At 43.4% G+C, this 27,578-nt stretch overlaps 1 protein-coding gene across 1 annotated transcript in view; it reads right to left on the bottom strand.

Annotated features, from left to right (window-relative positions):
- Positions 1-24,860, bottom strand: part of LOC130272245 (glyoxylate reductase/hydroxypyruvate reductase-like) — a 39,481-nt gene extending 14,621 nt beyond the window's left edge. The window contains exons 1-6 of the mRNA XM_056518302.1: positions 24,694-24,860; positions 20,082-20,212; positions 18,047-18,119; positions 8,134-8,250; positions 6,028-6,116; positions 4,226-4,330 (exon numbers count right to left, since the gene is read on the bottom strand). Of these exons, the coding sequence (XP_056374277.1) occupies positions 4,226-4,330; positions 6,028-6,116; positions 8,134-8,250; positions 18,047-18,119; positions 20,082-20,212; positions 24,694-24,860 (682 nt within the window). The remainder of the gene's footprint in view (positions 1-4,225; positions 4,331-6,027; positions 6,117-8,133; positions 8,251-18,046; positions 18,120-20,081; positions 20,213-24,693) is intronic.
- Between the last annotated feature and the right edge of the window lie 2,718 nt (positions 24,861-27,578).

The raw sequence follows: 27,578 nt of genomic DNA, 5'->3' as shown, positions 1-27,578 counted from the left end.
GCAGATCGCTGGACTGAATTGTCCAGCGATCTGCGGCCATCGGCGACATGGGGGGGCATAATGACCCCCCTGGGCGATATGCCGCGATGCCTGCTGAACGATTTCAGCAGGCATCGGGCACCGGCTCCCCTCCGGCTAGCGGCAGGGGGCCAGGAAAGGACAGGACGTACTCCTACGTCCTCGGTCCTTAAGGACTCGGAAACGGGGGCGTAGGAGTACGTCCATTGTCCTTAAGGGGTTAAAGGGGTTATCCAGGAAAAAACTTTTTTTATATATCAACTGGCTCCAGAAAGTTAAACAGATTTGTAAATTACTTCTATTAAAAATCCTTAATCCTTTCAGTACTTATGAGCTTCTGAAGTTAAGGTTGTTCTTTTCTGTCTAAGATCTCTCTGATGACACGTGTCTCAGGAAACGCCCAGTTTAGAAGCAAATCCCCATAGCAAACCTCTTCTAAACTGGGCCTTTCCCGAGACACGTGTCATCAGAGAGCACTTAGACAGAAAATAACAACCTTAACTTCAGAAGCTCATAAGTACTGAAAGGATTAAGATTTTTTAATAGAAGTAATTTACAAATCTGTTTAACTTTCGTGAGCCAGTTGATATATATATATATATATATAAAAAAAAAATTTTTCCTGGATAACCCCTTTATCCCCTTAAGGACCAGGCCATTTTACACCTTAAGGACCAGAGCGTTTTTTGCAAATCTGACCACTGTCACTTTAAACATTAATAACTCTGGAATGCTTTTAGTTATCATTCTGATTCCAAGTGTTTTTTCGTGACATATTCTACTTTAACATAGTGGTAAATTTTTATGGTAACTTGCATCCTTTCTTGGGGAAAAATCCCAAAATTTGATGAAAAAAATGAAAATTTAGCATTTTTCTAACTTTGAAGCTCTCTACTTGTAAGGAAAATGGATATTCAAAATAAAAAATGTTTTGGATCACATATACAATATGTCTACTTTATGTTTGCATCATAAAATTGATGAGTTTTTACTTTTGGAAGACACCAGAGGGCTTCAAAGTTCAGCAGCAATTTTGAAATTTTTCACAAAACTTTCAAACTCACTATTTTTCAGGGACCAGTTTAGTTTTGAAGTGAATTTGAAGGGTCTTCATCTTAGAAATACCCCACAAATGACCCCATTATAAAAAATGCACCCCCCAAAGTATTCAAAATGACATTCAGTAAGTGTTTTAACCCTTTAGGTTTTTCACAGGAATAGCAGCAAAGTGAAGGAGAAAATTCAAAATCTTAATTTTTTACACTCGCATGTTCTTGTAGACCCAATTTTTGAATTTTTGCAAGGGGTAAAAAGGAGAACATTTTTACTTATATTTGAAACCCAATTTCTCTCGAGTAAGGACATACCTCATATGTCTGTTAATTGTTCAGCGGGCGCAGTAGAGGGCTCAGAAGGGAAGGAGCGACAAATGGTTTTTGGGGGGCATGTCACCTTTAGGTAACCCCTATGGTGCCAGAACAGCAAAAAAAAAACACATGGCATACCATTTTGGAAACTAGACCCCTCGGGGAACGTAACAAGGAGTAAAGTCAACCTTAATACCCCACAGGTGATTCACGACTTTTGCATATGTAAAAAAAAAAAACATTTTTTTACCTAAAATGCTTGGTTTCCCAAAAATTTAACATTTTTAAAAAGGGTAATAGCAGAAAATACCCTCCAAAATTTGAAGCCAAATTTCTTCCGATTCAGAAAACACCCCATATGGGGGTGAAAATTGCTCTGCTGGCGCACTACAGGTCTCAGAAGAGAAATTTGGCTTTTTGAAAGCTATTTTTGCTCTGGGGGCATGCCGCATTTAGGAAGCCCCTATGGTGCCAGAACAGAAAAAAAAACACATGGCATACCATTTTGGAAATTAGACCCCTCGGGGAACATAACAAGGGGTAATGTGAACCTTAATACCCTACAGGTATTTCACGACTTTTGCATATGTAAAAAAAATTTTTTATTTTTTTACCTAAAATGCTTGGTTTCCCAAAATGTTTACATTTTTAAAAAGGGTAATAGCAGAAAATACCCCCCAAAATTTGAAGCCCAATTTCTCCCGATTCAGAAAACACCCAATATGGGGGTGAAAAGTGCTCTGCTGGCGCACTACAGGTCTCAGAAGAGAAGGAGTCACATTTGGCTTTTTGAAAGCAAATTTTGCTCTGGGGGCATGCCGCATTTAGGAAGCCCCTATGGTGCCAGAACCGCAAAAAAAAAACACATGGCATACCATTTTGGAAACTAGACCCCTTGGGGAACGTAACAAGGGGTTAAGTGAACCTTTATACCCCACAGGTGTTTCACAACTTTGTTTTTTTTTACCTAAAATGCTTGTTTTCCCAAAAATTTTACATTTTTAAAAAGGGTAATAGCAGAAAATACCCCCCAAAATTTGTAACACAATTTCTCCATTGGGGGGGGAGAAACATCCAGCTGTTGCAAAACTACAACTCCCAGCATGTACGGTCTATCAGTGCATGCTGGGAGTTGTAGTTTTGCAACAGCTGGAGGCACACTGGTTGTGAAACACCACTTTTCCAGTCCCAGCATGCCCATAAGGGAATGCTGGGAGTTGTGGTGGTCTGCCTCCTGCTGTTGCATAACTATAGCTCCCAGCATGCCCTTTTTGCATGCTGTGAGCTGTTGCTAAGCAACAGCAGGAGGCTGTCACTCACCTCCTACTGCTGCTCCGGGACACAGGTCAGTCCCTCGCCGCCGCCGCTGCTCCTGGGGCCCCGATCCCAACATTGACGCCGGGGATCGGGGTCCCAAGCTCCCGGGGTCTTCTTCCCGCACCCGCTCACGTCCTCCAGAAGAGGGGCGGAGCGGGTTGCGGGAGTGACACCCGCAGCAGGTGCTCTGATTGGTCGGCCGGTAAACCGGCCGACGAATCAGGGCGATCGTGAGGTGGCACCAGTGCCACCTCACCCCTGCTGGCTATGGCTGTTCGGGGCCGTCAGAGACGGCCCCTATCAGCCAGTAATTCCGGGTCACCGGGTCACTGGAGACCCAATTGACCCGGAATCGCCGCAGATTGCTGGGCTGAATTGTCCAGCGATCTGCGGCCATCGCCGACATGGGGGGTCATCATGACCCCCCTGGGCGATACGCCGCGATGCCTGCTGAATGATTTCAGCAGGCATCGGGCACCGGCTCCCCTCCGGCTAGCGGCGGGGGGCCAGGAATGGGCAGGACGTACTCCTATGTCCTCGGTCCTTAAGGACTCGGAAACGGGGGCGTAGGAGTACGTCCATTGTCCTTAAGGGGTTAAAGGGGTACTCCGGTGTAAAACTTTTTTTATTTTATTTTTTTTAATCAACTGGTGCCAGAAAGTTAAACAGATTTGTAAATTACTTCTATTAAAAAATCTTAAGAACTTATTAGCTGCTGAATAATACAGAGGAAATTATTTTCTTTTTGGAACACAGTGCTCTCTTCTGACATCATGAGCACAGTGCTCCCTGCTGACATCTCTGTCCATTTTAGGAACTGTCCAGAGCAGCATATGTTTCCTATGGGGATTTTCTCCTACTCTGGACAGTTCTTAAAATGGACATAGATGTCAGCAGAGAGCACTGTGCTCGAGATGTCCAAAAAGAAAAGAATTTCCTCTATAGTATTCAGCAGCTAATAAGTACTGGAAGGATTATGTTTTTTTATTAGAAGTAATTTACAAATCTGTTTAACTTTCTGGCACCAGTTGATTTAAAAAATAATAATAATTCCACCGGAGTACCCCTTTAATCTCCAAACTTTAGCAGGACCTGTTGACTGTCTAAAGTGTATAAAAGCCTACTGAAGGGCCCCAACCATTTGTTAGCAAGAGTTGGACATGTTAGATTCCATCTGCCAGACACTTTTGTTCTCAGAGAGATAAGCCACCGCCAGAGCAGTCTGACAGCAGCTTACTCCTCCTCTCCATTGAGAACACATAAACATTTGGGCTTTAAGACAATGGGTTGTAGGATGGTCATTTAATAACAGATCTCAACCTATTTGCATATACAAAAAGATCTGTCTATCATAGCTGGTGGACCTGACAGCGGAATTATTCATTTTATTAACAAAGTATATAGTACATAAACCACTATACACAAAAACAATTCAGTACTAATGCTCAGTCTAAGCCCACTGCTGTGAAAAAGACATCCGACTTGTAAAAGCATAGTATTATTACACTAGAAGCCTCTCTTACCATATTCCGCTGAGATCTTTTGTGCTAATTCATGTCTAGGTGCAATGTCATTGTATATGAATTTACTGACACCGAATGGTTTCAGACGGCTCACAATAGATTCACCTTTAAGAAATACACAGTAAAGCAAAACAATGTTACTATCTCATATAACAGCTAAAGCAAGTCAGAAAATCTAAAAATGATAGAATGATTTATACTACCCTAAACTCTTCAGTTAGGAATGGATGTAGTGGTTTCCAAAGATAGGAAACATTTTTCAGGGGTTCCCTAATCACTGCTATTATACATGAAATAGCTTTAAAATATATCTGAATAGACCATAAAGTCCATAAAGTTTTATGTTAATTCCAATAAGCTTGGAATCAGTGTCTGTCATCAGTGTCACCTGTACTAACCTGTGAGAAACATATAGGTAGTGCAGGTGACACTGATGACAACCATACATATCTGATCCCATTTTGTGCTGTAGTTCTCTCGCTATCTTTATCTTCCATTCAGGGCCGACTCGGAGCATGGGTAAAGCTTGCTGACGTCACTGCTGTTGCTGCTTCTCTGCTGGGTCCTGCTGCTAGCAAACAGCAGCAATCACATCAGGAAGCTCCATCCATGCTCCAAGTTGGCTCCGGAACGAGAGATACTGAGGAAGATAATGGGAGAACGGGAGCACAAAACGGGATCAGGTAAGTATGGTTGTTATCAGTGTCACCTGCACTATCTGTCCGGACAGACAGATCAATACAGGTGACATTGATGACAGATTTCCTGAATAAAGTCCATGCTAACTGCTACACTGGCAAGTGCCACATATTATGCTGCTATATCATGAGGTAGGTATACACAGGTTGCCCACATTATATAATATATCTCCCGGAAGAAGAACTTGTGTCCGAAGCGGTGGTTGGATGCGCTATTTTACATTGTATGTGTGGGTATCTCAGCTGTTTGCACCTTGTTACTTTATGCACTTTCTAATAGGTTATTTATTACCTAATTTCTACTTGCATTTTTGTATAGTATTGTTTAGATCCATATGCACTGGTGCATATATACTATATAATGTGTGCAACCTGTGTATACCTACCTCATGATATAGCAGCATAATATGTGGCACTTGCCAGTGTAGCAGTTAGCATGCACTTTATTCAGGAGAGGACCTTTGTTTCAGCTGCCATTCCTCTTTGTTTACATGTGTTTTTCATCATGTCTCCTTATTTTAACAAATAAAGTTGTCATTAATTGTCACAGTAGTCTGCTACAGTTTTTTTCCTTTCATATTGGTATTTCAATTAATGAGGTAGCAGGGAGGGGAAGTGTGTTTAAAAGAAAGTCAGACAGTGTGGTCTGTGCTCTCCCCAGAAGACAGCAAAGTGGCTGTAGGGGGGAGGCAAAGGTCCTGGTGAGGAACACACAGCCCGAGCTGTGAGTGGCCCCAAGTGTGGACGAGACACACAGCAAGAGATTGCAAACGCTGTGTGTAAACAGTGAGTAGAAGGTTGCAGGAGGCATAAGTTTAACTGGCCGGGAAAAGCCCACCAGTTGATAGTCAGGGCACACTGGATTGTTTAGTTAGTGACTAGAGGGTCTAGGGTTTTGTTTGTTCCTGTCTTATGTTCCTTTTTATTTATCCTGCAACCTGTCTGATAAAGCTGGCGAGGGGCCGGACTGTTGTTTGCCTGCTGATTGAAGTGGAAACGTGTCTTGTGACGGTGTCAAGGAAGATCACAGAGCTATCCCTAAGGAGAAATCCTTACAGTTGTTTAAAGATTGTCAGCAAACTATTTACTTTGCATATTACTCACCGATTCGTCCTAACCCAAGGATTCCAACAGTACTTTTGGAGAGTCCACTCCCACACATCCAAAGTGGTTTCCATGTTCCCCATCCACCACTAAGTAAAATTACAAATGGGATTTAGTGAGACAGTAAAACCACTTTAAACTTTGAATTATTTACTTTCCTTTTACATTCAGTGCAGTTTCCATGCCAATTCTGATAACACTGTGCTGTTGTTTTATCTGGGGCTACATGACCACAGCAGCAATTCTAGCAAAAATTTGTTTTGCCTTGGTTACTTGGTCCTATACAAAACACATCTTTGCATTGGGAATTCAACAGAAACTGGTGGGATATACATGATGCCTTGTTTCTTATACTTTTACATATAACATGTGTTAAGCCTTTTGATTACAGAGGCCCAGAGAGAATGACCTGGATACACTATTTCTATGCAGCCAGGCTATTTGCTGGCCAGGTGGAGATTATTATTTTACCTACCTATATGGTATAGGGGTGGGAGGAGCTGTAAAATAGCCTGATAAGCGAAGAAAGATGCATTTTTCTCTGATGAGCTATATCAAGTTTTTAACAGCCACTTGTACTATTGATTTTGGCAAACGTTGTTGAAAGTGTAGTGCCCATTTGTTAACCTGAAACATCTGGTATAAAGGTGATAGAATTTTGTAATTAAATATATATTTCTTTAATATGTAATGTCATGAGACCAGCCATAGAAATTGGAGGTTTCATTGTACATTGTTGTTAAAACAAGACATCTGCCAATGTCCTGCAGTGTTTAAATGGGCAGTGTCAAATCCAAAAACGTTTTATATGTTGTTACTTATGAAAATTAAAGACCTTTTGTAATATGGTTGTTTACAAATTTTTGAATATTTGATAAAGAAAAAGCAGCATCAGGCTTTTCCATGAGTCATGGACAAGAGATGACTCATGGACAAGGCTGCATGAGCAGACCAATCACCTCCCACCACCACAAAGGAGGGAAAAGTCCCCTTTCCCTGAGAGGATTTCTAACACTGTGAGCTAATGAAAATATTTTTTATATAATCAATATAGGTGATAGAGGCATACAAATGACATGTACATGGTCAGGATTAGGTACTGAGTAACCAATACATTTTTTTTGTGGAAACTGACAGGAACACTTTAACGAATAAGGTTTGCTCTGCTTTTGACATAATGGACAATATATATTTTATGTAAAGTATGTAAAATTTTAAATAATGTCATCGTGAGCTATGCTCATTGTGTAGCCCTAGCTTAAAAATAAGAACTATACAAGTTAACAATGGGGTAATGCAGAGGAAAAAACATTTCCAAATCAACTGGTGCCAGAAAACTATACAGTATTCTAAATTATGTTCATTTAAAAATGTTAATCCTTCAGCTGCTGTATGCTTCAGAGGAAGTTGTGTAGTTCTTTCCAGCCTGACCACAGTACAGAACTGTCCAGAGCAAGAGAAGTTTGCAAAGGGAATTTGCTTTTGCTCTGGACAGTTCCTGATTCAGACAGAGGTGGCAGGAGAGAGCACTGTCATCAGACTAGAAATAACTGCACAATATCCTTTGGAGCATACAGCAGCTGATAAGTACTAAAAGGCTTAAGATTTTTAAATAAACGTAATTTAGAATACTATTATAGTTTTGTGGCACCAGTTGATTTGGAAACATTTTATCATCTGAATTAACCCTTTCTAGGGACTCCTTGATCAGGAGATCCAGTTCGGAGAGGTGTGCAATAGCGCACTTCAATTCATGGCTCTTAAGTGATAGAACTTATTGCCCTTTAAGTGATAGAACTATTGTATAATATGTTTTTGGGATTTGATATAACCCTGCTAAGAACATAATTGAGGCATCTCACTAGTAAATATTATTAGTTATGATAAAATATATTCATATATAATGTTTATCACCTTTTTTGCACAGTAGTGCACCTAAAACTGGATGGAAATAGACTTTATAAACAAGTTTAAAATATGCTTGGTATATATCACTTTGCAAGATTATGTAATCTATTAACTAGGGGAGTCATAGTGTCATGAATGGAGTTGGAGACAACACTATGACCACTTTTGGTGCCCTCTATATAAGCCGGTTTATATGACCTTCTTGCTTCATCCACAGCCTCTATTAGTCTTCGAGATGTTGCTAGCAGGAGAGCCACTGTAAGCTCAGCCACAGCTTCTGTTAAAACATCAGGGGTAAATCCAACTCGAATGTTTCTAGAAAGCAAAATATTTTACATTAAAAACAATAGAAAAGCCACAGACAACTATCTTGGAGTAAAATTTTCCAATAGGGTAAAAAAATGCCTTCAGTGGCAACAAAAGCAGTACATTCTATTTTATGCTAGTATGTTGCATTGGAGAATTGCAGATAGATTGAGTAAAATCTGAAATTTGTGGGAGGATTCAAAAAACACATTCAGGGCATATTTTCTGCAGGGGATTGTTCTACCCAGTGACATCAATGGATAGGAAAATACGCAACAAATAAATACGCAGCAAAATATGCAACAATATACAGCATGTGTGACCCTACCCTAAATATTTTTGTAAACCATTAGCTGCATAACTACATAGGTAAGGAATTCAGGAAGGCAGTGAACATGACTTTTCTGACATAGAAACATATGTTAGGCTGGGTTCCCATTACGTTTTCCCCCATACAGGAGCCCATACGGCAGGGGAGAGCTAAAACCTCGCGCTCCCGTATGCCTTTCTATGCGCTTCCGTATGTAATTCATTTCAATGAGCCGACCGCAGTGAAAAGTTTGGTCCGGTCAGCTCATTTTTGCCCCGACCACGGTTTTAGGTGCGGGGAAAAAGCACATACGGGGCAAAAATGAGCCAACCGGACCGAACATTTCACTGCGGTCGGCTCATTGAAATGAATTACATACGGGAGCGCATAGAAAGGCATACGGGAGCGCATACGGCAGGGGAGAGCTAAAAACTTGCGCTCCCGTATTCCTTTCTATGCGCTCCCGTATGTAATTCATTTCAATGAGCCGGCCGGAGTGAAACGTTCGGTCCGGTCGGCTCATTTTGTATGGGGGAAAACGTAATGGGAACCCAGCCTAAATTGGTTAAAATATTTCTGTGTTTCCTCATAGAAAAATAACTGAAACAATTTTACATATGTGTTAGCTAAACCTCTGCTCTTATTAGATGTTTTTCTTACATACAGTTTTCTATAACCGAGAATAGAAATAAATCCAAAGCCTACATATCAAAAAAGAAAAAAATGCACTAACATTTTTTAAACTATGGCCCTGATTTACTAAAGCTAGGATTCCACTGAGGTTTTTGCACTACGTTTTTTTAGGCTTAAAAACGCCAGAAAAAACGCCACTGTTTTATTTTTTTCAAAATTTGTTGGGTACCAAAAAAAAAAAAAAAGATGCAGTAGGGATGGAATAAAATGTATTTAATTCATTTTTTCTTTTTTATAACGAAACTGTAATACATTTTTAATAAAGTGTGTGTTTCATTTCCCCCCCCCCTTTTTTTTCCCCATTTCCCCCCCCCCCCCTTTTTTTTTTTTTTTTTTACATTTTTTAGGTAGTACCACTACTCCCAGCATGGACCAGACAGTTCCATGAAGGGATTAGTAGTAGCTGTACTAATAGACAGATCGCCCCGGGTGTTACTCCTCACACCTGATGCGATTGTCCATAATATAGCAGAGATGCGGAGCGGCTCTATACAGCGTTCACGTCTCTGCACTGTACTCTGGCCAGTGATGTGAATAGAACATCACTCATTCATATTTTCCTCCCAAAGTGTGGATTGGTCAGATGGTTGCAGCCAATCACAGCTCTCAGTGGGAAATATGAATGAGCGATGTTTTATTCATATCACTGGCCGGAGTATAGTGCAAAAATGCGGAGAGCAGGAGAAAGCTGCTCCACATCTCTGCAATAGATAGGGCGATCGCATCGGGAGTCAGGAGTGACATCCGCTGTGATCTGTCCTTAACTACAGGTACTACTACTCCCAACATGGAGCTCACTCTGCTCCATGCTGGGAGTTGTAGTACCTGCATTAATAGACAGATCACTCCTGACACCCGCTGTTATCTTCCTGTTAAATGACAAAACAGGGGCCACTGTGTTTTTAAACAGACAGAACATACTGCTGTTGCTGAGGGCAGCACAATATAGACAGGCATGCAATTTCCAGCGGTCTGTCGTTTCTGCAAGTATGTACAGTAGTTTAGTCAAATTTACATACAGCACTGGGAGTCCAGCATATTTATTAGGCACCACTCCCCTGCCCATCTGCTGATGACTGACAGGCTTCACTCTATGTACAGTGAATGGAAGAATCCGGCTGAATATGTCAGATTCATCACTTGCCGCACTTGGCGCATACTGCAGATTTCAACATGTACTATGTATCTGCTTATGACAGACCGGTGGAGACAGCATGTCCGCATGGTAGCATGGTACGGTTGTGGACATGCTGTTTCCACCGGTCTTTCATATGCAGATACATAGTACATGTTGAAGTCCGCAGTATGCGCCCAGTGCGGCAAGTGATGAATCTGACGTATTCATCCGGATTCTCCCATTCACTGTACATAGAGTGAAGCCTGTCAGTCATCAGCAGATGGGCAGGGGAGCGGTGCCTAATAAATATGCTGGACTCCCAGTGCCATATTTAAGTTTGATTATACTACTGTACATACTTGCAGAAGCGACAGACCACTGGAAACGGCATGCTTGTCTATATTGTGCTGCCCTCAGCAACTGCAGCATGTTCTGTCTGTAAGGTTCCCTTTAAAAACACAGCGGCCCCCGTTTTGTCAGTCACATATGTATGTTTTTATGCACCAATTGATGCTCTTCTATGGACCCCTGCACTGATATATATACACCTATTCATTTTTCCCACAGAGAGTTGTGATTGGCTGGACCATCTGGCCAATCACAGCTCTCTGTGGGAAATATGAATAGGTTTATATATACGGCAGTGCAGGGGACCATAGAAGAGCAGCGGCTGCATCTATAAATTACACAGAAGGATCGCAACAGACCCGGGGCGATCTGTAAAGTAGTACAGGTACTACTACTCCCATCATGGAACAGTGTGTTCCATGCTGTGAGTAGTAGTACTACCTAAAACATTTTTTTTTTAAAGTGAAACACGCACACACTACATTTTTATTATTGTTGGCTATATTTTGAATGCCCTTCCCGCAAATATAAATTGATCCCTGTATAAAATTTTCGTTATAAAAAAGATAAATTTTGTGAAATACAATTTTTTCCATCACTACTGTATCTTTTTTATTATAATTTTATAATGATACCCTACGAAATTTTATTAAAAAAGGTATCTCCATCACTTTTTTTGATCGCTAAAGTCCAAAAAAGAATAAAAACTGCCGGCAAAACGCCAAAGTTAAAACCAACATGGCGTTTTTCTTGGCATTTTTGCTCTCCCATAGACTTCTATGGGAGGAAAACACCACGATTTCTGTGCAAAAAACGCCAAACTAGGATTTGTAGGGCATTATTGAAAACCAGCCTCTGAGCCCAATATAGCTGAAAAACGCCCAAAGGATAAAAAAAAAAAAAAACGGCAAACTGAAAAACGCCAAATGGATCTAGCATTTTGCAGTTTACTATTGACTTGCAGCTAACATCTGGACACGTGCGGCAAAATGGGCGTTTTTTACAGCGTTTTTACTTGAAAATCCTCAGTAGAATGCCAGTCTAACAGTAGAGATGGACTGCAATGTCAAAATGTGTGATCAGGAGCGGACTCGTTGACTTCTATATGTATATACTGTCACGATGCCGGCTGGCAGGTAGTGGATCCTCTGTGCCAGAGAGGGATTGGCGTGGACCGTGCTAGTGGACCGGTTCTAAGCCACTACTGGTTTTCACCAGAGCCCGCCGCAAAGCGGGATGGTCTTGCTGCGGCGGTAGTGACCAGGTCGTATCCACTAGCAACGGCTCACCTCTCTGGCTGCTGAAGATAGGCGCGGTACAAGGGAGTAGGCAAAAGCAAGGTCGGACGTAGCAGAAGGTCGGGGCAGGCAGCAAGGATCGTAGTCAGGGGCAACGGCAGAAGGTCTGGAAACACAGGCAAGGAACACACAAGGAACGCTTTCACTGGCACTAAGGCAACAAGATCCGGCAAGGGAGTGCAGGGGAAGTGAGGTGATATAGGGAAGTGCACAGGTGAACACACTAATTGGAACCACTGCGCCAATCAGCGGCGCAGTGGCCCTTTAAATCGCAGAGACCCGGCGCGCGCGCGCCCTAGGGAGCGGGGCCGCGCGCGCCGGGACAGAACAGACGGAGAGCGAGTCAGGTAGGGGAGCCGGGGTGCGCATCGCGAGCGGGCGCTACCCGCATCGCGAATCGCATCCCGGCTGGCAGCGGAATCGCAGCGCCCCGGGTCAGAGGACGTGACCGGAGCGCTGCCGCGGGGAGAGTGAAGCGAGCGCTCCGGGGAGGAGCGGGGACCCGGAGCGCTCGGCGTAACAGTACCCCCCCCCTTGGGTCTCCCCCTCTTCTTAGAGCCTGAGAACCTGAGGAGCAGACTTTTGTCTAGGATGTTGTCCTCAGGTTCCCAGGATCTCTCTTCAGGACCACAACCCTCCCAGTCCACTAAAAAAAAATTTTTCCCTCTGACCTTTTTGGCAGCTAAAATTTCTTTGACCGAGAAGATGTCCGAGGAGCCGGAAACAGGAGTGGGAGGAACAGATTTGGGAGAAAAACGGTTGAGGATGAGTGGTTTGAGAAGAGAGACGTGAAAGGCATTAGGGATACGAAGAGAGGGAGGAAGAAGAAGTTTATAAGAGACAGGATTAATTTGACACAAAATTTTGAAAGGACCAAGATAGCGTGGTCCCAACTTGTAGCTAGGGACACGGAAGCGGACATATTTAGCGGAGAGCCATACCTTGTCTCCAGGGGAAAAAACGGGGGGAGCTCTTCTTTTCTTATCCGCGAACTTCTTCATGCGTGATGAAGCCTGTAAGAGAGAATTTTGGGTCTCTCTCCATATGATGGAAAGGTCACGAGAAATTTCATCCACAGCGGGCAGACCAGAGGGCAAGGGAGTAGGGAGGGGGGGAAGAGGGTGACGGCCGTACACCACGAAAAATGGGGATTTGGAGGAAGACTCAGAGACCCTGAAGTTATACGAGAATTCGGCCCATGGGAGGAGATCTGCCCAGTCATCCTGGCGGGAGGAAACAAAATGTCGCAAATAATCACCCAAGATCTGGTTAATCCTTTCTACTTGTCCATTGGACTGGGGATGATATGCAGAAGAAAAATTTAATTTAATCTTGAGTTGTTTACAGAGAGCCCTCCAGAATTTAGACACGAATTGGACGCCTCTATCCGAGACAATCTGCGTAGGCAACCCGTGAAGACGAAAAATGTGTACAAAAAATTGTTTAGCCAACTGAGGCGCAGAAGGAAGACCAGGAAGAGGGATGAAATGTGCCATTTTGGAGAATCGATCAACGACCACCCAAATAACAGTGTTGCCACGGGAAGGGGGTAAATCAGTAATAAAATCCATACCAATCAGAGACCAAGGCTGTTCGGGGACAGGCAGAGGATGAAGAAAACCAGCGGGCTTCTGGCGAGGAGTCTTATCCCGGGCACAGATAGTGCAGGCTCGCACAAAGTCCACAACATCCGTCTCCAGAGTCGGCCACCAATAGAAGCGGGAGATGAGTTGCACAGATTTCTTGATACCCGCATGACCTGCGAGATGGGAGGAGTGACCCCATTTGAGGATTCCGAGGCGTTGGCGAGGAGAAACAAAGGTCTTTCCTGGAGGAGTCTGCCTGATGGAGGCAGGAGAAGTGGAGATCAGGCAGTCAGGTGGAATGATGTGTTGCGGAGAGAGTTCAACTTCTGAGGCATCCGAGGAACGAGAGAGAGCATCGGCCCTAATGTTCTTATCGGCAGGACGAAAGTGAATCTCAAAATTAAATCGGGCAAAGAACAGAGACCACCGGGCCTGGCGAGGATTCAGCCGTTGGGCAGACTGGAGGTAGGAGAGGTTCTTGTGGTCGGTGTAGATAATAACAGGAGAACTTGATCCCTCCAGCAGATGCCTCCATTCCTCAAGTGCTAATTTAATGGCTAGAAGCTCTCGATCCCCGATGGAGTAGTTCCTCTCCGCTGGAGAGAAGGTCCTAGAGAAAAAACCACAAGTGACAGCATGCCCGGAAGAATTTTTTTGTAGAAGAACAGCTCCAGCTCCCACTGAGGAGGCATCAACCTCCAATAGGAAGGGTTTGGAAGGGTCAGGTCTGGAGAGGACGGGAGCCGAAGAAAAGGCAGACTTGAGTCGTTTAAAGGCGTCTTCTGCTTGAGGAGGCCAGGACTTGGGATCAGCATTTTTTTTGGTTAAAGCCACGATAGGAGCCACAATGGTAGAAAAATGTGGAATAAATTGCCTGTAATAATTGGCGAACCCCAAAAAGCGTTGGATAGCACGGAGTCCGGAGGGGCGTGGCCAATCTAAGACGGCAGAGAGTTTGTCTGGATCCATCTGTAGTCCCTGGCCAGAGACCAAATATCCTAGAAAAGGAAGAGATTGGCATTCAAACAGACATTTCTCAATTTTGGCATAGAGTTGGTTGTCACGAAGTCTCTGAAGAACCATACGGACATGCTGGCGGTGTTCTTCTAGATTGGCAGAAAAAATTAGGATATCGTCCAGATATACAACAACACAGGAGTATAACAGATCACGAAAAATTTCATTGACAAAGTCTTGAAAGACGGCAGGGGCGTTGCACAGTCCAAAGGGCATGACCAGATACTCAAAGTGTCCATCTCTGGTGTTAAATGCCGTTTTCCACTCGTCCCCCTCTCTGATGCGGATGAGGTTATAGGCGCCTCTTAAGTCCAATTTAGTGAAGATGTGGGCACCTTGGAGGCGATCAAAGAGTTCAGAGATGAGGGGTAAGGGGTAGCGGTTCTTAACCGTGATTTTATTAAGACCGCGGTAGTCAATGCAAGGACGTAGGGAGCCATCTTTTTTGGACACAAAGAAAAATCCGGCTCCGGCAGGAGAGGAGGATTTACGGATAAAGCCCTTTTTTAGATTCTCCTGGACGTATTCGGACATGGCAAGAGTCTCTGGGGCAGAGAGAGGATAAATTCTGCCCCGGGGTGGAGTAGTGCCCGGGAGAAGGTCGATAGGGCAATCATAAGGCCTGTGAGGAGGTAGAGTCTCAGCTTGTTTTTTGCAGAAAACATCCGCGAAGTCCATATAGGCCTTAGGGAGACCGGTTACTGGAGGAACCACAGAGTTACGGCAAGGGTTACTGGGAACCAGTTTTAGACAGTTCTTGGAACAAGAGGACCCCCAACTCTTGATCTCCCCAGTGGACCAATCCAGGGTAGGGGAATGAAGTTGAAGCCAGGGAAGTCCAAGGAGAATTTCCGAGGTGCAATTGGGGAGGACCAAAAGTTCAATCCTCTCATGATGAGATCCGATGCTCATAAGAAGGGGCTCTGTGCGGAAACGTATGGTACAGTCCAATCTTTCATTATTTACACAATTGATGTAGAGGGGTCTGGCGAGACTGGTCACCGGGATGTTGAACCTGTTGACGAGAGAGGCCAAAATAAAATTTCCTGCAGATCCAGAGTCCAAGAAGGCCACTGTAGAGAAGGAGAAGGCAGAGGCAGACATCCGCACAGGCACAGTAAGACGTGGAGAAGCAGAGTAGACATCAAGGACTGTCTCACTTTTGTGCGGAGTCAGCGTACGTCTTTCCAGGCGGGGTGGACGGATAGGACAATCTCTCAGGAAGTGTTCGGTACTAGCACAGTACAGGCAGAGGTTCTCCATACGGCGTCGTGTCCTCTCTTGAGGTGTCAGGCGAGACCGGTCGACCTGCATAGCCTCCACGGCGGGAGGCACAGGAACAGATTGCAGGGGACCAGAGGAGAGAGGAGCCGAGGAGAAGAAACGCCTCGTGCGAACAGAGTCCATATCTTGGCGGAGTTCCTGACGCCTTTCGGAAAAACGCATGTCAATGCGAGTGGCTAGGTGAATAAGTTCATGTAGATTAGCAGGAATTTCTCGTGCGGCCAGAACATCTTTAATGTTGCTGGATAGGCCTTTTTTGAAGGTCGCGCAGAGGGCCTCATTATTCCAGGACAATTCTGAAGCAAGAGTACGGAATTGTACGGCATACTCGCCAACGGAAGAATTACCCTGGACCAGGTTCAACAGGGCAGTCTCAGCAGAAGAGGCTCGGGCAGGTTCCTCAAAGACACTTCGGATTTCCGAGAAGAAGGAGTGTACAGAGGCAGTGACGGGGTCATTGCGGTCCCAGAGCGGTGTGGCCCATGACAGGGCTTTTCCGGACAGAAGGCTGACTACGAAAGCCACCTTAGACCTTTCAGTGGGAAATAGGTCCGACATCATCTCCAGATGCAGGGAACATTGGGAAAGAAAGCCACGGCAAAACTTAGAGTCCCCATCAAATTTATCCGGCAAGGATAAGCGTATGCCAGGAGCGGCCACTCGCTGCGGAGGAGGTGCAGGAGCTGGCGGAGGAGATGACTGCTGAAGCTGTGGTAGTAACTGTTGTAGCATAACGGTCAGTTGAGACAGCTGTTGGCCTTGTTGCGCTATCTGTTGTGACTGCTGGGCGACCACCGTGGTGAGGTCAGCGACAACTGGCAGAGGAACTTCAGCGGGATCCATGGCCGGATCTACTGTCACGATGCCGGCTGGCAGGTAGTGGATCCTCTGTGCCAGAGAGGGATTGGCGTGGACCGTGCTAGTGGACCGGTTCTAAGCCACTACTGGTTTTCACCAGAGCCCGCCGCAAAGCGGGATGGTCTTGCTGCGGCGGTAGTGACCAGGTCGTATCCACTAGCAACGGCTCACCTCTCTGGCTGCTGAAGATAGGCGCGGTACAAGGGAGTAGGCAAAAGCAAGGTCGGACGTAGCAGAAGGTCGGGGCAGGCAGCAAGGATCGTAGTCAGGGGCAACGGCAGAAGGTCTGGAAACACAGGCAAGGAACACACAAGGAACGCTTTCACTGGCACTAAGGCAACAAGATCCGGCAAGGGAGTGCAGGGGAAGTGAGGTGATATAGGGAAGTGCACAGGTGAACACACTAATTGGAACCACTGCGCCAATCAGCGGCGCAGTGGCCCTTTAAATCGCAGAGACCCGGCGCGCGCGCGCCCTAGGGAGCGGGGCCGCGCGCGCCGGGACAGAACAGACGGAGAGCGAGTCAGGTAGGGGAGCCGGGGTGCGCATCGCGAGCGGGCGCTACCCGCATCGCGAATCGCATCCCGGCTGGCAGCGGAATCGCAGCGCCCCGGGTCAGAGGACGTGACCGGAGCGCTGCCGCGGGGAGAGTGAAGCGAGCGCTCCGGGGAGGAGCGGGGACCCGGAGCGCTCGGCGTAACATATACACGCAGACTTTTTGTTGCAGTCCTGCCCTTGATGATATTGGGAAGACTTCTGAAAAATTATCTCTATAGAACAGGAAGTGTCAGAATATTATTAGGCTAAGTGGCCAGAGTTAACACTGCAATATGTCAGCATTTATTTAGTGACATGGAAAATAAAAAATCACCAAAAATCTTACGTGAATAAATTGATTCATACAATAGGTCTTGTTTGATGACAAGAGGGATGAGGGACGTAAGGATCAGCTGAGAAATGTACACATCTAAAAACAGGACCAACGTGTACATATCGAGGATACAGTTTTCAGTTTGATGTCCAAGCAGTATGTAAAAACATACATATGGTGACATTTTAAATGTGACACTTTTGCCATTTGAAACAGGTGTCCAATGAAGACAAACCCTGTTTATATGAATTGCTGCAATTTTTTAGGTGTCAAAGAGAAACCATATACAAATATATATTCAGTATTAATCTCATTGCTGTGGTCAGTTACATTAGATCTAATATGTAACAACAACTTCTTAGTATAGTGCAGTTACACAAAACCCATTGTGCTATGACAGCTTTTTAGAATCTGAAATCTTACCGTTTTTTCACTTCTTCTAATGACAAATGGTCAAAACCCACAGACATGGTGCTGACAACTTTCAAGCTTGGACCTGTAGAATTATGCAATTGAACTGTTAGCTTTAAGGGATTATTCTGATCACAATCTATACTTCTTGTATCTATGGTTATGGTTATTTAGATTTTTACTGAGTTAGACAAACTATATCAAAGAGCAAGGGAGCAGCTACATTGTGAAAGGGCCAACAGCAAACTTTTTAAAAACTTAAATTTTTTTTTTAAATAGATGAATGTTTTAAATAGAAAATATTCAGCATCATAGGTCTTTATTACATTGCTTTCTCAAGTAATTGACAGACATTGGAAAATGTTCATAAGTGCGTGTTGTACCACTAACTCATAGGGATCAGATACAGATAATTCCACCAATCGTGTCTCCTATTCTAATTGTACTCAGTGGTACACTTACCCGTATAGAGTGGATACAGAATATACAACTAACCAGTAAGGGATACAGCTGCCTGTACCAGTGATTTTCAAGGGAACCATCTACATTCAACATCACTCACCCCCACTTTTCTGCTTGCTTCTTTTATAAATAAGTCACAAGGCATTTTTTGGCCTCTTTTTTCAAAAGCATTCATGAAAAGTGTAAGGTGCAGAAAACATAGCGGTTGACTTAATAAACAGGACATTCAGATTAAACACCATTTTTTATTTATTTAATTATAACAAACTGGCATAACTACATTAATAAAAGTGTCCTAGTGAAGCAATCACTCTTTCTTGATAGACAAAACAACTGAAACTATTACTGTATGGTTAAAAACAGACATATATCTGTAAAGTGCCGAGGGAAAGATGTGGTTATAAAAGGAAAGACAAGGGGTAAATCTTAAAATTTCTTAATCTTAGTATCAGTAGGTACTCCATTAATGGGATACTCTGGGGAACTAAACCCATAGCTTATCCTTTCCCTCTCACCAACCTATGTAATTGTCAAAATGTCATTCATTAGCTATGTAGAGCAGTTCACTCTTTTTCAGTTGTCATTTTCATGCAGAGAGTGAGAAAAATACGTCATCCAGCCATCCACTCTGTCTCTGTTCAAGTCCCTCTCTGTAAGCAGCCCCACCCTTCTAAGAGACACAGACCACGTGGTTTCTGCTCTGCACTGATGAGTCATGCTTCCTTTAGCTGGGAGATTTGTGCAGCTTTAGCCAATCAGACAATGAATCTCTCTGCTCACAGAACAGGAGGGTGGTGACTGCTCTCAGTGAGGGAGCTGTGAGGAGCTGGACAACATTGAGAGCAGAGCTGCAATGGCTGCCGGGAAATGTAGTATTCATGCTGAAGAGTAGGGAAGGATGGCAAAGAATATCAAGCAGTCAGAGAAGACAACAGGGGCCACAGGAAGCAAGCATCTCAAGCAGGTTCATTTACGGGAAACATATCCAGGTAGTATAGTGGCTTTGGAGCTTTTTTGTATATGTACTTCCCTGGAGCACTCCTTTAATATTTAAAAAAGCATTTTTTACATTCACACTACTGTATATGTTAAATTTTATAAGATCCTCTAAAGGCCCTATTACATGAGGTAGTTATCATCCTACAAATGCTTGTAAACACTTGTTCATCAGATGATCTCGGGGTTTTGACAAGTTGAATAATCGTTGTTTGTTTGCTGCACATTGTCCTATGTAATAGGGCATGTGTAGTCAACAAGTAACAGAATAAAGGGCTGAATGAACCACCCAGTGATCGTTCGGGCTGCTCTGCCCACCCAATATCAAGCCATGTAATAGGCTGAGTTAATGAGCACATATCTAATATAGGGCAGAAGTCAGCCCTAGCTTACTGCTCACCCTGAGGAATTTAATGTTTTAAAATTTGTCTTCACTGTTCTATATAATACAGATATTCTTATCTACTATAATAACCACCCCATCTACTTTTCCAACCACCAATTTCATCTGGCCCTTAAAAATATTGAAACATACATAACATCAATCTTCACCCTCTCCCATGGAAAAAGCAATAATGGAAAATCCTACCTGCAGCATCTAATAACTCCTTGTCAATCTTCTCGGTCAAAAGACAGTACAATCCCTGAATTCCAACAACCTTCTTGAGAAGTTCCGAACGTGGCACTGGATCATCAGAGTCCCACTGCTCAATATCACAGCTGGCAGTATAAATAACATATCACTCAAAATAGACATTAGAAAGAATATGCAGGCATGGGAAAGAATGGCAAATGAATGTCTAGCTAAATATGCAGTAATACCTCAAATAAAACAACCAGTTATTGTAATGATCATTATGTCTACAAGCTTGTCCAGACTAAAATTGGAGCAGCTTGTATGGTTGGGGTAACCTTCATTCACCCCTTATTGTACTTGGAGTTCTCCTCTCTATATTTGCTTTGTCCTTTCTTGGATGAAGATAGAGGACCTGACCCAGTGTAAGGAATGCAATAATATAGTAGGCCCATAGGATGCTAAGTTCATATCCAGATTCTCTAGTGTGTCCTATGAGATGCAGCTTCACTCTGCTCTTCCCTGCCTCCTACTTGTAATACATGACAGCGAGAAACCTGGGACAAGCTCCAGACAGGAGAAAGTAGTGTGAAACTTTGTCACATAGGAATACTCAAAATGTGTTACAGATGTGTCCTTGTATAATTTATCTCTAAAATCAGTATAATCTAAGATGTATGGCATGAGATTGACAGCCTGACACTCTGTCACTAGTGTACTGACGGCATGTTGTGATATTGTGTTAAAAGGATTTAATGAGAATCCTCAACTTAACTAAAGGAAAGTTAAAGGGGTATTCTAGCTTTATACATCTTATCCCCTAAACGCATAGACATGAATGGAGGGGGCGTGGCATGACATCACTAGGGGGCGTGGCAGTGACATCATGTCCCCCGTCTCAGAGGCAGTGCCTGGAACAGAATGCCGGGGCTACATCGAGATCATGGGGGTCCCCAGCGGCAGGACCCCTGTGATCATACATCTTATCCCGTTATGTTATGCACTCCGGCTGCACACGCTGCTGCCGACGGGGCTGGGACTCGCATTGCAGGACTCGCTCGCATTCGAGCCCCAGTCCTTCACTCACCTGGTGCTTCTCCTGCCCCAGCCTCTGCCTCTCCCTAGGGCGCGTGTGTGCTGGAGCTTTAAGATTTCAAGGGCCAGTGCGCTCATTAGTGTAATTCACCTGTGGCTCATTGATATATTCCTCCACCCTCCTCACTTCCCTGCCGAATCTATGTTGCCTTGAGCCTGAGAGAAAGCATTCCTGATATTGCCTTGCCGTGTATTTGATCCTTTTGCTCTGTGACCTGACCTTGCTCCTCTGCCGCCTGCCTACTGACCTCCTGCTAAGTCCTGACTACACTACTTTGCCGACTGCCCTGACCTTCTGCTATCCTGACTACGAGCTGCCTTATCCCTCCTGTGCCTCGCATCTCCTCAGCCACCTGTGTGGTCGAGCCGTTCCAGGGATAGCGACCTGGGTGCCGCCTGCCGCAGCCAGTCCATCCCGCTTTGCGGCGGGCTCTGGTGAAAACCAGCGGCACCTTAGTGTGCTCCCTGGTACGGTCCATGTCATCTGCCACACAGGTCCAGCGGATCCACATCCACCGGAGTTCCTGTCTTCTGAAATGTGAGTGTTACATCCCCTATCCTTTGGACAGGGGATAAGATGTATATAGCCGGAATACCCCTTTAAGTGTGGACACATCTGTGTTTTCTGTCTTTAGATTGGACACAGAGCAGGAGTGCAACACCTCTGCAATGCAAGTGGAAGTGCAAGTGGAATATTTAGACTGCATTAGGGAAACCATGTCAGAGGGAAACGAGAAATCAAGAAGGAAGACAACCCATTAGTAGGACATGGACAAAAATAGGTATACACAAGGCATACACAAGAGAACCTATATTATTCTTGAATAATATTCTTTGCTATAGTATATAGGCACAAAAAGTGCCTTTTTAAGTTGGCTTCAGAAGAACCATGGTGGTTCTGGTTGTGGAAACTGTGACAACAAAGCTCAAATGAAAATCATCAAAAGTCTCAGAAAGCCTCACAGTGAACTATTGTTAGTTTTGATGTTTAAACAGAAAATTATATTAGCTTCTTAGGTCACGAAAAATGACATTTGTTTCCAATGTGTAAGATGAGTTATACTACTTCAAATCAACAAAGACATTTATGGGAACATATTGTTAAAATAATGTAAATTCTGAAGTCATTGTTCATGCACATGGCAGTATTATAGCTCTGTATATGAGTCATATGGTTAGTGCCTTACATGTTCACATGTCAGGATTTCTGTGTGGAATTCCAATCTGGAAGCCTCGGAGTCCTATTGATTTCAATGAGATTCTGCTGCACTGTGCACAGGGTGGAATTTCCACGCCAGATGTTTCTGCCGTGGAAATTCTGATTCCAGTATCCGCAGGAAGAATGGACATGTCCATTCTTTCTGCAGACTCCGCACGGAATAAATTGCCGTCTATGAGACCGCACATTCCTGTGTGGTCCTTCAGAATATCCGCACAGAGATTTTCCGTGCGGACATTCTGCAGTGTGGACATAGCCATAGGGTTTGGCAAAGGTTCCCCTGACCTCACAAGATGGCACAGAGAAATAACACAGCTGGTTGCACAGTAAGTATTACACAAAGGGTAAACTCATATAATCATTAATTATGTCTTCACTTAATAATACAGTCCTGTAAATATGCCTGCCCTACTCTCAGCAACATATTAACTTTTTGCCTAAACTGTAGATTTTACATATTACTGATGTTCACCTCAAAGTGCAATGCAGGTGTCAGTGCAGAATACCTAACAGTTCTTTATGTGTGGGGTAGAAATTCTATTTGTATATAGTGTGGTTTTTATAGTGTTTCTTGGCTAAAATGGCATTTTAGGCTATTTATGATCTAATCACGTTGCAGTTACGTTTAGGCACTCTTATTAATTGTAGCCACATATTATGTCTCAATAAAGATTTGTCAATTTTTTGATGTACATACATTTTATATATTTTTAATGTACATACATTTCTTGGGTATACTTTTATCAATAGTGTCATAAGAAGGACAAAGAGTCCCCCCCCCCCTAAAATGGAACACACTGCTGTTATATAGACCACTGTATAAAACTCAAACAGTGCTTAAAGTGTAACTGTCATGAAATCTTGTGCAATAACCGGCACACAGCCTTTGTACTGTATGCAGGTGGTGTGTATAGCAATGTTTTTATCTAATATTTGCAGGCTTTCATGACGCCAAAAAATGCTTTTAATCAAAGCCACTGACAGTCGGATAAGCGTGGCGTGAGGTACCGCTGCCGCCACCCCCACGCCTACCTAGTCTGTCAGCGCTGGGACCGCTGTGTGATTGAGACACAGGTCCCAGCGCATGCGCCCTTCAGCTAATCAAATGTGCGTGCCGCTCTGTGTCATCCAGCAAGCGCTCGCTCCCCCAGCAAGTGCTCACTCCTGCACGCAATCAGGTTAGTTCTTGATACTAGGTGCAGAGAGGAAGCGCGCTCTCTGCACCTAGCACTGCGCAGGCGCACTGAGGAGGAAGACGGCGACGGGAGCGAGCGCTTGCTGGATGACACACAGCGGCACGCAGGTTAGATTAGCTGAAGGGCGTATGCGCTGGGAACTGTGTGTCAATCACACAGCGGTCCCAGCGCTGACATACTGGGTAGGCGGGAGGGTGGGCGTGGTGGCGGTGGGGCATTGCGTACCTCGCACCACGCCTATTCGTCAGTGGCTTTGATTAAAAGCATTTTTTGGCATCATGAAAGCCTGCAAATATCAGGTAAAAACATTGCTATACACACCACCTGCACACAGTACAAAGGCTGTGTGCAGGTTATTGCACCAAGATTTCATGACAGTTGCGCTTTAAAATAGCATAAGTCTAAATAAAACAAGTTTAGCACAAACAACACTTGTTTAACCCTTTGACGCTTCTTTTTGTGAATAAGTTTATGTTTCCTTATGTTTGCAAAATCATAGCACCTTGTATTCAAAATAGTACACTAAATAAGATCTGTGGCATTGTGCAGAATGGTCTTAAAGTATATGCCTACTTTTCAACACAATTTTATGGTTAATAAATAGAATGAGTCTATATAAATTTTTGTATTTCAAGTATTTGCTGGTTGCTCTTGTTGGCATTAGGAGTTTGGGGTAAAAATGTAAAATACGTATATGTAAAATACGTATGTAAACACATTCACTGGCCCAGATATACTATTGTACATGCCAGAATTCTGGTGCATTTTACACACACAAAAAAAATTGTGACTTGCACCATTTTCAATTTCAACACTTTCTAGAAAGGGATTTCAGTAAAAAAAAAAGACATAGCCTTCATGCTCCAAATATTTGGTGAACAATTGTGATTTGTTCACAAACAAATAGTTGTGCCAGATTACCAATCAGCCCGATACATTGCAATAATTTTCTATTAGGGTACACCTGATTATATTTTATGATATGGTTAAAAGTTGCATTAAACAAATTCAATACCTTCTTTTTCCAACTTGGAATTCCAATAAAAAAATCCAGATAGTGTAAAGGACCTTCCTGGCTATATTTTCAATAACTGAATAGATACTACATTTTTCTTACCATCCTGATTGGCGCAGAATCTTTATACCATCTGGTGGAATCCTTCTGGTTACATAAACCTTGGGTAAGTGTTTTCCTGAAGCCTTCATTGCTTGGGACCTGCAGCAGATGTGAAGATCCGCAGCTATTGTCCTGAATGGAACTTTCAAATGACTGTAAATCCACATAACTGTATTAATACAAATTCTGGAGGACTTTGGATCTCACTTGTGCCAGATGACCAGGTTTGGGGACTTGAGTAAACAGTGGGAGGAAAGCAGATTTTGTAGCCAATGAATATTTGCCATTTACACTCCTGACCTCTTTTCAATACTGGTAGATTATTAATCAACTGTACACAAGTCTGTTTCAGTGCTACTTCTCTCCTGTAATGTGCAAGGTCTATCTTGTCAGATGTGATATATATATATATATACATACACTGGGGCCAGGGTAATGTTTAACATATATTCTTTTTTATCAACTTCGTTTTTATTCAAGTTTTAAATTGCAGGATACAAAGGTAATAAACAGGAATGTAGTACAATAAAAAATTTAGGGACTGCAAAACAAAAAGTACAGTCAAAATCTATTTTCAAACTAAGGGTGTAGATTGACACCTATAGGAAGGGGGGTGGATGAAGGGGGGTGGATGGAGGAGGGGGTAGATGGAGGGGGGGGGGTGGATGAAGGGGGGTGGATGGAGGGGGAGGGTGATTTTGGGAAACAAGGTTTACAGAGGAGGTGCACAAAGTACTAAACAGTGTCTAACATATATTCTAAGCTTCTTTTACAAGATTAAATACTGTACAAAAAAAAAATATTTTGCGAGTTAATTGGAAAAGCGCATCTAGCAAGGTTGGGACCTTCCCAGAGCTTGAGCAAGTGGAACTAGTTTAATAAAACCTGTTAACTTTGCCTATATCGTCATACAACTGGTCCTTCATATGATAGAGGTAGGTAAAGGGGTACTCCAAAGGATAGAGGATGAGATTTCTGATTGCTGGGGTCTGGCCGCTGGGAACCCCCATCTCTGGCACGGCACCCCAGTCATCCAGTACACGGAGCGAACTCCATTCCCTGGCGGATGATGGGTGACCACAGCCGTCACATCCCCTGCATTCATGTCTATGAGAAGAGGTGTGAGGGCTATGTCCTTGCCGTCACACCCCCTTCCATAGACATGAATGGAGAGGGCGTGGAATGACATCACGAACACAGAAGCTCCAAGCTTCCATGTTCAGAACATCCGTGGTGCTGGCCTGGAGATCCCCAGGGGAACCAGAAGTTGGACCCCCTGTAATCAAACATCTTATCCCCAATCCAAAGGTGTCTAGGGGCGGAGTACCCCTTTAACCTCAAAGATCATCCTTTACAGAGGAAGCCACTAATATCGCAAGTGTTTAGCGATCACAGCCTTACTTGGTGTTAAAAAATACCTTGCACTTCCCGCCCTATTTTCTGGCACCACTGCGGAGAAGCGCGAGGTGTCTGCAGATGGCGGGTGCCATTTCAGGATCATGGGGCATTATAAAAAGGTACGGATTAGTGTCCCTGGCACCATACCCTGTGACCAAGCGAACGCGAAGAGCGCGTTAGAAGGGTGATCGGCCACACGTAATTCATGTGGGTCCTGGTGGGCTATTTAGCTTAAGGGAGGTTTTTTGCATGGGCCTTATATTTTTAAGGTCCACAGATTTGTGCTGTATATGTATCTACATTTAGATAGGGATCAGGAGGACACTTTTCCCTATGTGTAATATTTATTGTAGCCACTCCTTTCTTACTCCATCCCATTGAAGTATTAATTTAAATTTTTGAATGCATTATACTAGCACTTAACTAATATAATTTGGACACATATTGGCCCTGATTTACTAAGAGTGGAGTGTTGTTTTCTTTTTTGGGTTTTCATTCCCTACAATTTTTTCCATGGTATTTACTAAGGTTTCCCTACATTTTGCTTTTTTTTACACATGCTTTGATCTGCCACTAAATTTTTGTGGAAACCTTAGTAAATGTGTTGTTTTTTTGTGAAAATGTCAGGGCATGCCCCTTTTGGTGGCCATACCCACTTTTCTGCCAGGCACACCGCTTTTTGGTTTTTCTCAGTAAAATTAAGAGTTAGTTGTTTTTTTTTTCAATTCTGGCACAGACAGAATTATTGGTGCTCAACCCGACAAGACAAAAATTAGGACCATTGTGTTTAATTTCCCTCCTATACATTGATTTATTTATTTATAGGAGTTCAAAACTTTTTTAGCTGTACTAGGATTTTAACATGAATTGCCTTGTGTGATTTTTCTTGCTGTGCTCTGTGCATTCCTATTTTTAATGCAGTTTTTTATTATATGTAATTGTCTTATATGCAATAAATAAAGATTTAATGTAATTTTCTGGTATCCTAGTCTTTTGGTAAACCAAGTCTGGGTTTTTTTTTTGTAGGATTTCTTTCTCTTTTGGCTAACAAGTATAGGAAATTGTAAATGTGAATAGGACATTATATGTGGGAATATAGAGGATAAAAACATTTACCGCTGTATCCACCAATAAGAAATATAAAATTAAAAGTTAGTTTAACTGTAACACTTCTTTGGTAGTTTACCTTTCACCCTCTATAGTTGTCGTAGTCAATATGTTGGGTGCTCAAGCAATTCACTTAAACTAGTGGCACCTTAGACTCTGTTTCCTGGTACGGTCCAAGTCATCTGCCACACAGGTCCAGCGGATCCACATCCACCGGTGTTCCTTTTTTTCTGAAACGTGAGTGTTACACATTTTACTCAAAAATCCACGGCGAAACGGAGAAGAAAAATCATTGTGCGACAAAATTGAAGAAAAAACGCCATTTTGTAACTTTTGGGGGCTTCCGTTTCTATGTAGTGCATTTTTCGGTAAAAATGACA

Source organism: Hyla sarda, chromosome 1 (genome assembly GCF_029499605.1).
Source record: "Hyla sarda isolate aHylSar1 chromosome 1, aHylSar1.hap1, whole genome shotgun sequence".
Lineage (NCBI taxonomy): Eukaryota > Metazoa > Chordata > Amphibia > Anura > Hylidae > Hyla > Hyla sarda.
Note: the sequence above shows the minus strand (reverse complement) of the source record. Positions and strands in the feature narration are given on the sequence as shown.